Source organism: Euprymna scolopes, chromosome 26, assembly GCF_053919585.1.
Source record: "Euprymna scolopes isolate OS-2025 chromosome 26, ASM5391958v1, whole genome shotgun sequence".
Lineage (NCBI taxonomy): Eukaryota > Metazoa > Mollusca > Cephalopoda > Sepiida > Sepiolidae > Euprymna > Euprymna scolopes.
This window is the reverse complement of record NC_136507.1, coordinates 94137641-94152531: the sequence shown is the minus strand read 5'-3', so window position 1 is coordinate 94152531 and position 14891 is coordinate 94137641. Positions and strand designations below refer to the sequence as shown.

General features: G+C 27.1%; 1 protein-coding gene across 1 annotated transcript in view; it reads right to left on the bottom strand.

Annotated features, from left to right (window-relative positions):
• LOC145248269 (serine/threonine-protein phosphatase 2A catalytic subunit beta isoform) overlaps positions 1-14883 on the bottom strand; it is a 61409-nt gene extending 46526 nt beyond the window's left edge. Inside the window, exon 1 of the mRNA XM_080110140.1 lies at positions 14495-14883. Within this exon, the coding sequence (XP_079966266.1) occupies positions 14495-14599 (105 nt within the window). The 5' untranslated portion in view covers positions 14600-14883. The remainder of the gene's footprint in view (positions 1-14494) is intronic.
• Positions 14884-14891: the final 8 nt, after the last annotated feature.

The following is a 14891-nucleotide window of genomic DNA, read 5'->3' as shown; positions in this document are numbered from 1 at the left end:
TAATACAATCACTCGTTTATGCTTCATGTTATTTCTGTAAACTTTTCCAAGACACAAAAGGTATTTTCATCAATGTTTAAGTTTAATAATTATAGCTTTGTGATTTAATTTTCATTTACCATAAAATGATAAATTTGCAAGAATTTCTTTTTTACATGTTAGAAGCAATAATTTTCAGTGTATAACAAAGTCATGGGCTGAAAATTATGCACCAATAACAGACAAGATGGTAAATTTTCCAATTATAATTTTGTGGCTAATTTGAACTACTAAAATAAAACAAAAATTGAGTACCATTGTTTATATTTTGCAAAGATCTAAAAGATCTTGAATATTTTTAGATATAATTAAAATAAATCTGGTTCAGGATACCGACTTAATATTTGATTAAAAAAAAAAAAAAAAAAAATGATTGGAGATTTATTTCAAACACAAATAACAGAAAAAAAAAGAAGCTATCTCAGGATTGTATCAATTTTTTTTGTTATAGAAAGGAAAAATTAAGTTTCTTAGACTTTGAAAATTATTACTATCAAATCTATTATAGAAAAGACAAATTAGTTCTTAAAAAAGGTTTACTTTAATTTTCTTTAAGACAACACTAAGAAATTTAAGTTTATCTCTTCTGGAAATAGAAACTAGTCACATGATACGTTTTTACATAAAATTTATCATACATGAGTAACCTAATAACTAGGCCAAGTTAAGTGTTTATTTTTAAAATACAGGTAGGTAGTCAAACTTTTAAAACTCCGAGTTGAATCAGGAGTCGGACGCACACACACCATTACAACCCTTTCACCTATCTGATATGTAAAAATAAAATTTCTACTTCATCACTAAATGTAATCCGACTGTCCTTAAAAGATATTTGAAATATTTCTTAAAGCATTTCAATACATTATCAGATATTTTAAAAATATTTACATTCCTATGCAGTTTATGATCCAATCTTTCGCAACTTTGCATCAGCATCCATAAGTTATATAAGCAAAGGGATGATGATATCAGAGAACGGAAAACAAAATAGAATTAGAAAAAAAAAAAAAAAAGAAAAAAGAAAAAAAAAAAAGAAAAAAGAAAAAAAAACTTTGAAGATGTCAAAAAATCTCAACACAGGAGGGGGGGGGCACATTTTGAAGCATTTGTCTTGACTGCAACATCTTTTGGCTGCTTCTGTAACCTGCCAGAAAATGTTGACAACGTTGCTGGTGGGTTGTAAACTGTACAAGTACTTCTATTTTTTGTTCAACTTCCATGATTTATCTATGATTATTTTAAAGATATTGATTCATGCAATTAATACAATCAAATTCTTCATATAACTTAGATTCTTTGATGCTGTACTTATATTTACAAGTTTGAATCCTTTTAATCTTCGATTAAAAATCTAACATCTTAATTTGGTTTTAGAATTTTTCAGTTAAAGATTAATTTCTTTTATTTGTACTATTTTCAATTTGGTGATTATATTCATATTTCAGCTGATATAAACCAAACCTCGTTCTTTTTAGACGAGAATCAAATTTAGGATCCTGTACTAAAATTCAAACAGATCTTTATTTTATCCATGAGGTTAATTGCTCTCATTCTGCCAGCTATAACCGGTTAGAAATGTTAATTTGTTATTTTTAGTTATTGCCTGCAATCCCCAGAAGAGTCATTTAGACTAATTTTAGAATTGTCCGCATAGGGTTTAATGGTTAAAAGCATTAGTTAATCAGTTCATGGCTTTATTAAAAAAGACTTTATAAAATATGATCACAAAATACTTTTCTTTTTATGAATTGAATACAAAATACTTATTTAGAAAAAAAAAGTCCAATAATTGCAAGCAATCAACTTGTATTAAGATGCGATCGAAAATTTAAAAGCACAAAATCATGAAACTCGCAACCATTCTATCACTTTGTATTTCTCCATTTACCCCTTACTCTCATAAAATTTTGTAGCCATCATAAAGTGACAGAAAAACAAGGTCATAAGGAACCTTTTTATTGTTTAGAAGTTTAGTTTTTGTATAAAAAACATTTGTATCACAAAAATAAAGAAAATCAAACTTTTTTTCTAAATAGAAAATTATGAAGTTAATTTGTTTCATGTCTAAGAAATGTAATAATCTGAAAAGAAATATTTTTAAATTATTTACTCCCGACTATGTAATTTTTTTTTTTTACTCATGGTTGAGAACCTCTGGCCTAGAGGATTTAGATTAAGCAATTCTTATGTAATTCGGTTTAATCAACAATTCAATATGACAATCATTTTACCCATGTATGTTTACATACCATGTCAGAGGACAAAAATTGTTGTGCAAGCGAATCCATTAAAAACAAATTAAATTTTATTCCAATGTTTGTCACACTAAACGATGTTAAATCACGCTAATAGCTCACATCAAAGTTATCTTATGGATGTCTACTAAAACTGTAAACATGCTTATTTAAACAAAATTCCACTCCACCTTTTGTTTACTGCCCATAAAAATATTTTGGTAAAAGGGTACGTTGACGGAGACAAACCATCTTCTAACAAAGTGTCTCAACCCAACGGTGTATCTCGAGTATATGGCCCCACTAGATTATGTTCAAGCTAGTCACTGCTTTACTACGTTCCAGGTTATATCAACATGTAAATATATAAAATGGATTGAAAAGGTGAAGTTAGCAGCTGATCTAGGTTTTATTTTTCAAAAAACTGACAGAAACCGGTGACAGTATGAAAATATTAGAATGAGTGGCTAGACATTACCTAATTGCTTATCAGTTAAAGTGTCAGAAATGTCCCGGTCATAGAACAAAAATAATCTTGTTAAGTATTTGTTAAATAAACAGCCACTTGAGTATTTTGAAAATGTTGCAAGACGTTTATAAAATACTAAATTTCTAATAATAATATATATAAAAAAAAAAAATTTAAAAAAAAGAAAAATTCATCTGCGCATTTGTAACAAGGAAAACATTCCATGATGTTTATATATTTTTTCAATAATTACTGTAAATAAACATTTCAGTGGAAAAAAAAAAATTACTTTTCAGATTTTTCTAATGTGTTAGTTACATCAATATGTAAAAATATAAAACGAATCAAAAAGTTATGAAAATTTCACAAGGATCAAATATTCCAGATACACCAGCGAGTGCGGGGTCACTTTATTAGAAGGAAGTGGCTCATCTTGGTCAGCATTATTGTGAATATTGAAAAACGAATGTACATGTACAATTTACATAACTGTATCTACTTGGCATTGCCTGGAAGTAAAATAAAATGGCTGACCTGTTTATGAAGAAACAGAAAGTAGTTCTGTTGACTTATAAAGATATCTTGTGCAAAAGAAATTTTAAGTTTTAAACATATCACGCTAATCGATAATATCTAACTGATGTGAACGTGACACATACTTGAAATCACATAGGTACCTCCAATGTGCACTACAAATTTATATGTAATACATATATGTAACATAATGTAACTAATTTAATATTATCCTAACTTTTTAGCCCACTTGCAGTTTAAGGAAACAAATATATGAGGAAGAAAATGGGACATAAATCATGTTACACCGGTAGTAAGAATGCCACTTGATTGGGCAGTAAATTGACATTACTATAAAATATTGATAGAATTAAAAAATTGAAATTATTGTAAAAGAATTTAATTACTAAATTAGTATAAAAAATTATAAAAGAATTTTTAAACGGTTAAAGTCATATTTAAGTAACACAATTCAATTGCCTACTTATAATGAACTATTTTACTTAATTTTAAAATTAGATCTCCAGTTATTACGATAAAATATTGATAGATATTTAAAAACTGAAATTGCAAAAGAACTTAATTACTAAGTATTTAATAATTAAAATATAAGTATAGAATAAAAATTCTTTTATAATAATTTTTAAAGTCATATTAAAGTAACACAATTCGATTGCCCATTTATAGTGAACCATTTTACTTTTTCCGCATATATTATTATGTATCAGAACAATCAGTTCTAATTGTCATTGTAAAAAAAATTTTTTTAAATACAAAACTTTTCTACTATTGTCAATTTCAATATCGTTTTCATTAATATCATTTCTAATTATCTTTATTTGCTTGTCAACAAAAATTGTTTTCTAATATTGTCAATTTCAATATAGTTTAATATTTGTCATTTTATTTATAAAATTACGCGGAAGTGATTAAAAAAAAGATGCAAAATGCTAAAAATCATTTAATAAAAAAATTGTTTTCTAATATTGTCAATTTCAATATAGTTTAATATTTGTCATTTTATTTATAAAATTACGCGGAAGTGATTAAAAAAAAAGATGCAAAATGCTAAAAATCATTTAATAAAAAAATTGTTTTCTAATATTGTCAATTTCAATATAGTTTAATATGTCATTTTATTTATAAAATTACGCGGAAGTGATTAAAAAAAAGATGCAAAATGCTAAAAATCATTTAATAAAAAATATTGTTTTCTAATATTGTCAATTTTAATATTTCATTTATTTATAAAATGACATCAATTTCACTATCCAATCAAGTAGCCTTCTTACTACCGGTGTAACACAACTTATGTCCCATTTTATTCCTCATATTTGTTTCCTTAAACTGCAAGAGGGCCAATTTTTTACCATTTAAAAGAAGCTTCAAATTAACTGCTAATATTATTTAAAAAATTTTTTACAGCGTACGAAAATAATGAAAATGTGAGATTAAAATCGTGTTTATATTATCGACGCTTTAAAAACAACATTCCTATGTAGTGATGATTTTGTTGGCATAAACATACCTAGATTTTAAAAATCTAGCAAAAAATCAAATAGCCATATTTTCCTGAAATTTGCAATACTTATTTTTAAAATAACTTGCATATTGAAAGTAGGTTTCATTAAATGAGGAAATATTTTTTAGGTATTCTACTAGGCGTGTCAGAATTTTTGGCACCTCTAACACAAAACTGCGAATAAAATATTTAAAAAAAACTCGTAATTTCTCTTTAAAGTGGGTTGCTTATTTTCTTTATGGAATATATTTCCAAAATAGACTATTAAAGTTGTTTAAAAAAATAGAAATATTTTTAATTTAAAAAAAAAAAAAAAAAAAAAAAAAAGTGTTTACAAAGTCTGCGCACGTTCATGCAGCCATGTTTTTTACGATTTAAATTTTTTCAATTTTTAAACTTTAAAAAAAATCTATCAAAATTTTTCTAATGGTTCAATTTTTACGATATTTTCAGGTTCAATGTAAAATTTTATGCTCTTTCTAATAAACCGAATATATTATACTAGACAAGCGTTTTTTTTTTTAATTCACCCCCCCCCATTTTGAAATGTCTATTCAAATGAAAATAATTTATATCACAAATTGAAGATAAAAGATCAATAATAAAAAAAAAAAACAACAAAAAAAAGTTATTTGCAAATTTACTTGTAAAGTCCAAAGTTTTAAAACTTTTTTTAAAAAACATATTGGATTTGTTTTTTTAAGTGAAACCTTATAATCTTGTTATATTTTCAAGAAAATTTCGTATTTTTTCTATTTCATTCAAGGTTTTGTTTTTTTTAATAGATATTTATAAAAAAAATTCACTCCATAAAAAAGTAATAAAATATATTAAATCAAAAATTCATGTATTTCTTTGAAAGAATAAAAAAAAAAAAAAAAAAAAAAAAAAAAAATTCGACGAGTGTTTTTTTTTTTTTTTTTTTTTTTAAAGCAAAAACAGATAAGTAAAATGTAATTATTTTTTATTTTTAGCTATGGTGACACATTTCTCCATCCACAAGGCTTCAGGGCTTACGCGTATGTGTTGTGTTTTTACGTTTTATAGCCTTTTATCCCTCCGCATTTCCAAACAGGAAGAAACAAGAAAACACAGGCTTGCTAACAACGGCTAATACTTACGTAATAGCGGTCTTTTCAAATAGTTGTTTAAAAAAAAATTCTTTTATTTAAAAAAATATATGGAATATAAAATATAAATATGGACAAATTCTCATAAATGAAGAATGGAAGCATCCGTCGATTAGTATTTTATATAGGTAAGTGATTTTTTTGAATTTATATTTATTATATTTAGATAAAGTTAAAATTTGTTGAATTTCGTGAAATCTTTTTTAAAGAAAACAGATTTAAAAAAATATTGTATATTTTTCGATAAAACCTTGTATTTTTAAAGTTTGGTCTTTGCTCCTTTTATTGAAGAAAAAAAAAATTAGGGTTTAAAGATACATTATTCATACTGTTATAAGCTTTGAAAGATAGCGAGTCTACATAATCACTCCTTTTTTAATGGCGAATTCTGACACCCTCCTCATATTTCATGTTACGAAATTTAGGCCCATAAAAATTGCAACATTTTTTAAAGTTGACGAGTTTAAATAATTAAAAAACAATCTAAAAACACCCATTATTTGTCACTTTCTTTAAAGTTGTAAACAAAATTGTACACAAAATCAATAGAAAAAAAAAACAAAAACGCTTTTTCTCAATTTTTTTTTTTTTTTCGATAATATTCGAATCAAAAAATAAATAAAATTCTATAAGTAATTTTTTATGCCATCCATAGAAATTAACACGAAAAATAATCTACACACAAAATAACGTTGCCATTGTTGTGTAAAACGTGAACGTTTTACACATATCTTTGGAGATGCCTAAGTCACGTCAGTTAATATATTTTGTAGAAATTTAGTCTAACTGCACATAACTTCAAGAAAAAAAAAAAAAATGAAAAGATGAATAATGATAAAAAGCTTAGTCTGAATAGAGTAATGACATGCAAGATGGTTTGCTATTTGGGTCTGACTTTCAATTTGTCTGAAAAGTCAGTTTCCAATTTCTTCACACTTCCTTACATACACTTTGACTACAACAAAGAAACTAAGGTCAGATTTAGAAAGACTTGCATTCCAACACAAAATGTGAGAATTCCAGTCAAATGCATAAAAATGGTAAAACTATTTGTGCTAGTCTACAAATGGGGTCCCAAATTCTAGCAGTTTTTACTTTGGAAAAGTTAGGTCATGTGGTACTAGCTGACCAGTATCGCGCTAAATAACTTTTTGAATTAACATGATATAAACATGAACTTCTTAGAATTGTTTTTTCTTTTTTCTTTTTAAACTTTTCAATTATAAAAATCAATAATCGTAACCAATAAAAAGACAAAAAAAAGAAATGGAGATGACGAAACTTTTTAGTTTATTTCTGTTCAATTATCTTAATGAGCGGCGGGGGGGGGGGGTGATTGCAAGGATAAGAAAAAAAAAAGTTATTTGACCTTACACAGGTACCACGTGACCTAATTTTTCTGAAGTGAAAACTAGGCTAGAAATTGGGAGACCCCTATTCGTAAATTTGCAAACTATTTTCTAGAATTACTCTGCATTTTTGTCATAATTTTTGTAAACTTAACTTAATACTTTAACAAAAATAAAACCAAATACAACCACAAAGAACCAAGATAACTTAACATTTCGCGGTTTTGGTTATTTTACCCCCCCCCCCGTCAGTGGCGTCTACATCGAATGACGCCACACTAAAGAGTCGTGGAGGATCCAGAAGAAATAAGGGAGAGTACTAATCAGACCTCGACTAGAAAAGTGCAGGGAGCAGTAGAGCCTTGAGGGAGACTTTTTGCCACTCAAACTTCAAGCAATACCAATGGCCGTTACCAGTGAAAGATCAAAGGTTAATGTGAAGTCATCTGCACTGGTTATCGAAAGAGGTGGAGAGCATGAGAACTATGGAGATTTGATGTCACTCAGACTCCAGGGAACAACACAGCTTATTGCCAGCTAGTGATCGCTGTTGATAGCATGTCTGAGAAGTCCTAGCAAGTGGACAATAATAAATCACAAGTCATAATCAAATATTGATTTATCAGATGCAACATGCAAAGATAACTTTATTAGATAACAAAATACTAAACAGCCACTTAATGTGCGACTTAATAAAGGATCACGTTTTATTGGAAAACAAAATGAAAACTATTTTAATTAGTGTTTGATAATCCAAACAATTTGCCTTCATCGAAATATTCACAAGAGATTTTGAATTCAAAATAATGTTTAATACGAAAATTTTTGGCAAATTTTTACGACGTGCCCTAGCGTGTTATAAACACTCCAACCTTCCCATGTTAGAACAGCTTTTGGAATAACCCCTCCCCAACCTTAGCTGTTCCTAACATGGGAGGGGGTTATTCTGAAAGCCGTTCTTAACATGAGGTGGTTTTTTTTGGGGGGGGTGGGGGTGTTTATACTCCGCTGGGGCAGGTCGTAAAAAAAAAAAAAAAATTGTTTTTTTTTTAATCTACTATAAAATAAATTGTCATCTAAACAAAAATCGATAATGTTGCGCAAATATGAAAAGGTAAAATATTAGTCATTCAACCAATATGTCGATTGTTTGGATTGGATTGTGTTGTATATACAAAGTTGATAATAAAAGGTAAATGTGTAGAAAAAAAAATACATTAGAAGACTGTCAGTTAAAATTGATTAACCAATAAAGCTTGTAACCGTTAAGTTATATGTTCATAAGAGTTTTGCCCCCGTGATTCCAAAGTTCAGGAAAAAAAAATCAGCCATATGTTAAATATAATCAAAATAATAGTTGCTATCTAAAAAATTCCGAATATATGTATTTGTTTGTTAAAGTTTCAAAGAATATACGTATTTGAAGTTTTCAAAGTTATAAATTTCAATAATACATTCGTAGTTAAAATAAAACACACACACACACACACACACACACACACACACACACACACACACACACACGTGTGTGCTAACTTTTTTTTGTTTTTTTTTTTTGTATTTCAAATAAAATTGACAAACGTCACAAACAAAAAGTAAAAGTTAAAAAAGTTTAATAACTCTGATGCCGAAAATGTTGAAATTTTTTACTCAAAAAAGTTCTCGACTGTTCTCATCATCTTTGCTGTTATTTTCACAACGTTTCGGTCGATGTAACCTTCGACCTTGGGAATTCTTTTGTCGAACTGGGAATTTGCATGGAATTTTGAACAAAACCCTTCCTTTAATCCACAAAAGTAGCATCGTGGCTACCGTAATATGACGATGGTCACGGTAGCATGCCATTATTCTATCAGCAGTGACTGGATAGAAGTCCTAAATAATTTCCAATTGTATTTTGAGAATCGCCCGCACTGACGATTGAACCATCAACCTTTATAATTGAATTTTGATAATTACTTATTCACGATATGAAAATAACTTTCAAGATGAGAACAGTAATCTGAAGAATCCAAAGTCGAATAACAAATCCTCATCTAAAAATTCCAAAAACAAAGGAATTCTATATTTTTTATGTTAAAATTCTTATACTTATTAGAAAATCACATTTGGTTAAAAACTTCGAGGTTTTGTGTAAATATACTTTTTAATTATATATTTCTTCGTTTTTTTTTATCTCAAATATTTGATAAAAGTTTATAAACAAAAATCATCAATTTTTATTATAAAGTTACGTATAGACGTAGAAATATGATCTTGTCTTAGATATAGAGTTCTCGGCATTATAATTTATTTACACATTATATAGTTCAAGAATTCATTAACTTCAGTTTTATCAAAACAAATATCAATTTCATTTTTTTTTTTAATTATTGTACAATAGTGATTTTTAATTCATCTTGAATTAAAAAAAATTTTTTTTAAGTCAGTTTCCAAGTTAACCGGAATATCAGATCAAAGCGGTTTTAATATTTCACATAAAAATGAAATCAAAATTACAATTTGTTCAAATTGATAAAATTCATTTTCTTGTAAATTAAAATTTCTGAAAATTTAATTTCATGCTTTAATGAAGGAAAGTATCTTGAGTTAGGATATTTATCAATCATGACATGGGTACTCAATTTTTATTGGCCTTGAGCAGCGTAAAGTGAATTAAGAATTCAAAAATTACTATCATAAAATTTTTTTTTTTTTTTTTTTAAATGTTACCAAAGGCAAGTTAACTCTTCTGGGTGGATTATTTTAAAGAGTGTTTTTGTTAAGAAATTGTGTTCCCACTTGTTAAAAAAAAAAAAAAAAAATGACAGCACATAAGCTTTGCAAAAGAGCCCTTGATAATCGCTCAAAAATCGAAAATACTGAGAAACACACTCAAATGTGACCAACCGTGCGAAAATGTAACGTTCTACCAGTATTTTGATTAATTATAATTCTCTTCTTTTTTTCTTTAATCATTATCAAGCGTTCTCATGTAAAAGCTTATATTAATTATATTTTTTCCTTCGTTTTAACTCAATAGTGGAGCCACTGTTTTGAAAAACAAAACAACCGCTTTCGCTTTACTCATCTTGCCTTCGGTAACATTTGTTGCAGTTTTTTTTTTCCATACCTTTTGTTTAGTTAATTACAGTAGAAAAAAATAAATGAAAACGCAAATTAGATTAAAAATAATCCGTTAATTTTTTTTTTTTAATCTACTCGTACGTGCAATTTAATAGTAAAAAAAAAAATAAATAAATAAAAATAAAAGAAAAAAAATAAAATAAAACGAAAACCTGATAGACCCATAGTTATGAAAGCTGGTTTTGCTTTTTATCTTTTTTTTTTTTTTAAATAAGTTTCCGATTATTTTTTTTTTTATTGTTTGGAAGATTAAAACCCAAACTAATCTCTAAACGGAAAAAAATGTTTACACGACGGCTACGAAAATTGAAAATTCAGCCAAATTTGAAGGTTAAATTTAAATGTAAAAATCCCTTGAAAGAAACTATTTCTGAACTATTTAAAAAAATAATTAAAATAAAAATGATAATTTTTTTTTACATTGGGTTCCACTTCCACTTCACAATCTTCTTTAAAAAGAAGACTATTCTGAATAAGAAAATCACATTCAAATTTTGCAAAGATAAGTAGTTATCGAGATATAAAGACTTTATGCACTGCAATTCTCTGGCGACCATGTTTTTACGCGCGATAAACATGGCTGATAGAGAATTACAGTGCATAATGAAAGTCTTTATATCTCGATAACTACTGGTCTCTGCAAAATTTAAATGATTTTCTTATTTAGCATAGTCGAAAACCTTAAAAAAATCATTTTAAGGAAAATTGGGAAGGTGGTAATGTAAAGGTTAAAAAAAAAAAAAAAAAAGGATTAATAATCCATAAAAGAAACCGGTTTTCGTACAATCAAAACAAATGACAAAGCGATGCGCAGAATTTCTTTGGAAACCAAAAATGTCAAATCGATTTTTAAAAGTAAATTTAAGCACTATACCTTGATTTCTGTATTTTTGAAGATTATAAAAATATCAAGTACTCGTATTTTGTAATAAAAAGAAAATGCTTATTTGATTAAAAAGCATTTCAATTAAAATTGTTATTTATAAAGTAAAGATTAATATTCAACTTTTAAATTCAGAGACATTTTAATAGTATTATTGGTTAAAAATTCACAAACTCAGTAATATTCTGAAAATATTGAAGTCTTTTCAGTAAAATTTTGGAAATAAAAGTTGTAAAATTCCTACAGCGTTAAAACAAAAATTAAATAGAATACAATAAGCGTGGGATGCAAATTCTTTGTTTTTAAATTATATTGTTGCGCACTCGTACTTCTCCAAATTAATCGTTAGTAGAAATAATACCATTTAAAATTTTTGTTAGTGATCCTGGTCCACAAATTTTATTTTTAAGATTATAAAAGATTTCTTACGGTGATGTATGTTGTTCACGTTTATGTGTACAAAGAAAATATATTTGACATTTTGCGAGAATTATCCAAGTCACAGGAAACATTCGTTACAATTATATTTTTGGTGAAAACATTGAATAAACAATGCTTAATGTAATGATAAAATCGTTAGTTCAAGAAACTGACTTTTCTTCAAGTTATATTGATTTTAGTAACACGAACTTTAGGGGCTTTTTTTTTAATGTTCCTACCTAATTTTATATTTAAAAAAAAAAAAAAAAAAAAAAAAAAAAAAAAAAAAAAAAAAAAAAACACTAACATTTACGATGCTTTATTTTCATTAAAAAAAAAAAAAAAAAAAAAAAAAAAAAAAAAAAAAGAATTTTTTTAAATACTTAAAACAGACTTTAGTAAAAGGTGTTTTTGTTTACACAAAATAAATTTTTAATTAGATAAAAAAAAACAAATTGGTTCATTATACTCTGATAATAAATAAATACGGAAAACTTCAATAAAATTGGTTGATTTCCTGAATTTTGGAAAAAGGGGTTGTTTTACTGTAGACAGATTCGAAAAAGTTGTCACAAAACAAATATAGAACAAATAAATGTTATCAAAGGCAAGATAAGTTACTTTTCTACCCAACTGGATATGTTTGTAGTGTTTATATTTAATGTAACATGTTTATTCAGCTCGAAAAACATACAGTGTTTACCGATGTATTGGAAAGATAAGTTTGAGAAAATGAGTTATAAATAAAAATCCAGTCAAAATACTGTTAGAAACTCGCTCAACATATGTTACCGTGACAAAGACTGACATATATTCGGCGGGTTTTTAACAGTATTTTGACTGGTTTTTTATTTATAACTCCTTTTTCCAAACTTACCGCCTCAAAGAGAGAGTCGGCTGCCATTTTGAATTTTCCAATACATCGGTAAACACTGTTTTTCGAGTTGATTAAAAATGTTACATGAAATAAAAACACTAAAAAATTATCCAGTTAGGTAGAAAAGTAACTTATCTTGCCTTTGATAACATTTATTTGTTCTATATTTGTTTTGTGACAACTTTTTCGAATCTATGTGTACAGTAAAACAAACCCTGGAAAATTTTCAAGTGAAGGGAGGGGTCAATGTTTACACCTTTTGGAGATCGGCCATTTATTTTATACATACCTATAAGCAAAAATTTGAATAATCATGAAAAAGTCCAACGATTTTTTTTTTCGTAAATAATTGGATTAAACCAGAAATTAAACCCATTAAGACAACGAAAGTAAAGATTTTTCTTTTTAATTAAATAAATTCGTCATTAAACATTCGAAATCAATGAAAAGTGGAGTCAACCTGTAAGTTAAGCTTGTAAAACATTTTTTTCCCGAATCTAAGGTACTTCTACAGAATTTGAACAGAAAAAAAAAAACTTTTGCCGAACTAAATCTAAAACCTAGGGCTAGTTTAAGGTTAAAAAAAAAGTACTTATGCACTTTTGTTACCGTGCTGAAATAACATTTTGAAAGCCATTCTTAATACGGGGAGGTGGAGGATGCTTCCACCTAACAATTAAAAAGATATCGTGAAATTTGAATTTAACCTGGAAAACTATTACAAAAGTGCATAAGCACAAAAAAAAACAAAAAAAATAGTTCAAATTGTGTAGGAGTTCTGGATCTAAAACAATTTTATTGAAAAATAAAATACGAATGCTGCTATTTTTTTTTTTTTCATTTTATAAAATTTTCAAAATAAATTCAATTTGTGCAGTATATATTGTTAGGTGAAAGTACAGAAAGCACAAAACGCCCTCCCTATGTTAAGAATGGGTTTCTAAATTATTTTAGCATGATCTCCGTAATTCTGCGTACCAAAAATCGTCCAAGGTTTTTAGGTAAGTCTCCCTGTAAATTAAATGTTGAGTAAAAAAAAAATAAATAAAAAAAATAAAATAATAATAAAATAATAATCTTTTAAAAACTAATGTATAAGCTTTCAGATTTTTATAATTGTAAAACATTCTTATAAACTAAATGAATTCAGAAATTAAAATAAAAATATACAGAAACATTTTGGCGTCTATTTGATGAAAACGATTTCAAAGAACTAAATGCATTTTTTAAGATTACTTTTAAAATTAGATTTGATTAAATTAAAGAAAATGTTTAAAAAGCCATAAATAAAATTTTAAAACTGTTATACTTTTAAACGGTCAAAAAGTGGGGGTTTAGTTATTATTTAATACTGTTATATAATTCGATCCCTCACTTTTGGCAATTTGCTTACTACTACTAACAAGATATTTTTAAAATGCTCAACATTTAAGGAGAAAGAGGGGGACATAGTCGAACATTTGACGAGATTAACATTCGCAGATCAAGTTAAATATATAATAACGTCAAAAGAAAAATAAACAATGAAAATAAAAAGAAGGAGGAAAAAGTCATGTTAAAAAAATTTAAAACGGAGATGGCGATTTTTAAAAGGAAAGAGAAATCAATGATTTTTTCCCCTTCATTTTGACAAGCAGCAATAGCAAACTCAGATCAAATTTAATTAACTAATATTATTATAATTAACGTGTTTAACAAATCGACTTTAAAAAAATATAATAAAATTAATAATTTTAAATAGACAAGATAGGGAAAAAAAAAAAAAAATGGAGAAACAGAAAAGAAATCACGTCTATCTAAATCTTAAGATACACCGGGTGTAAATTATGAGATTAAAACAAATATTTTTAAAACAGAAATATTAAAAAAATATATAAATAAATAAAATAGTGTAAAAAAACAAACAAACAATTAAAAATAAATAACTGTTACCTTCTCACATAGTGTTTTCACTTGGGTCTCTGTTAGTTGCTTACAATCGTGCAATTGCTCAATCCATTGATCCAATTCCTTCGCTGCCGCCCGATCTTCCACCATTATTTTCTCCTTTGGACTTTTTCGTCGTCAACGACACTTTATAGTTTATTTAAAATCAAACAAACGTTTTGGAGGGGTCGGGAGATTGTCAAGAAAAGAGCTCAGAATAACACAAGTCGTGTTTCTGAGGACAATTTGGCCGACCCTACTCGAGACGTTACCCAAAATGGCCGACCCTCCTGCTCTGACGTCATGAACAGACTGTCTCTGCATATAATTTTATTATCAATTACGATAAATATCGACAAATATGATCTAAAACACATTTAAATTAAATATATTCCGTAATGAT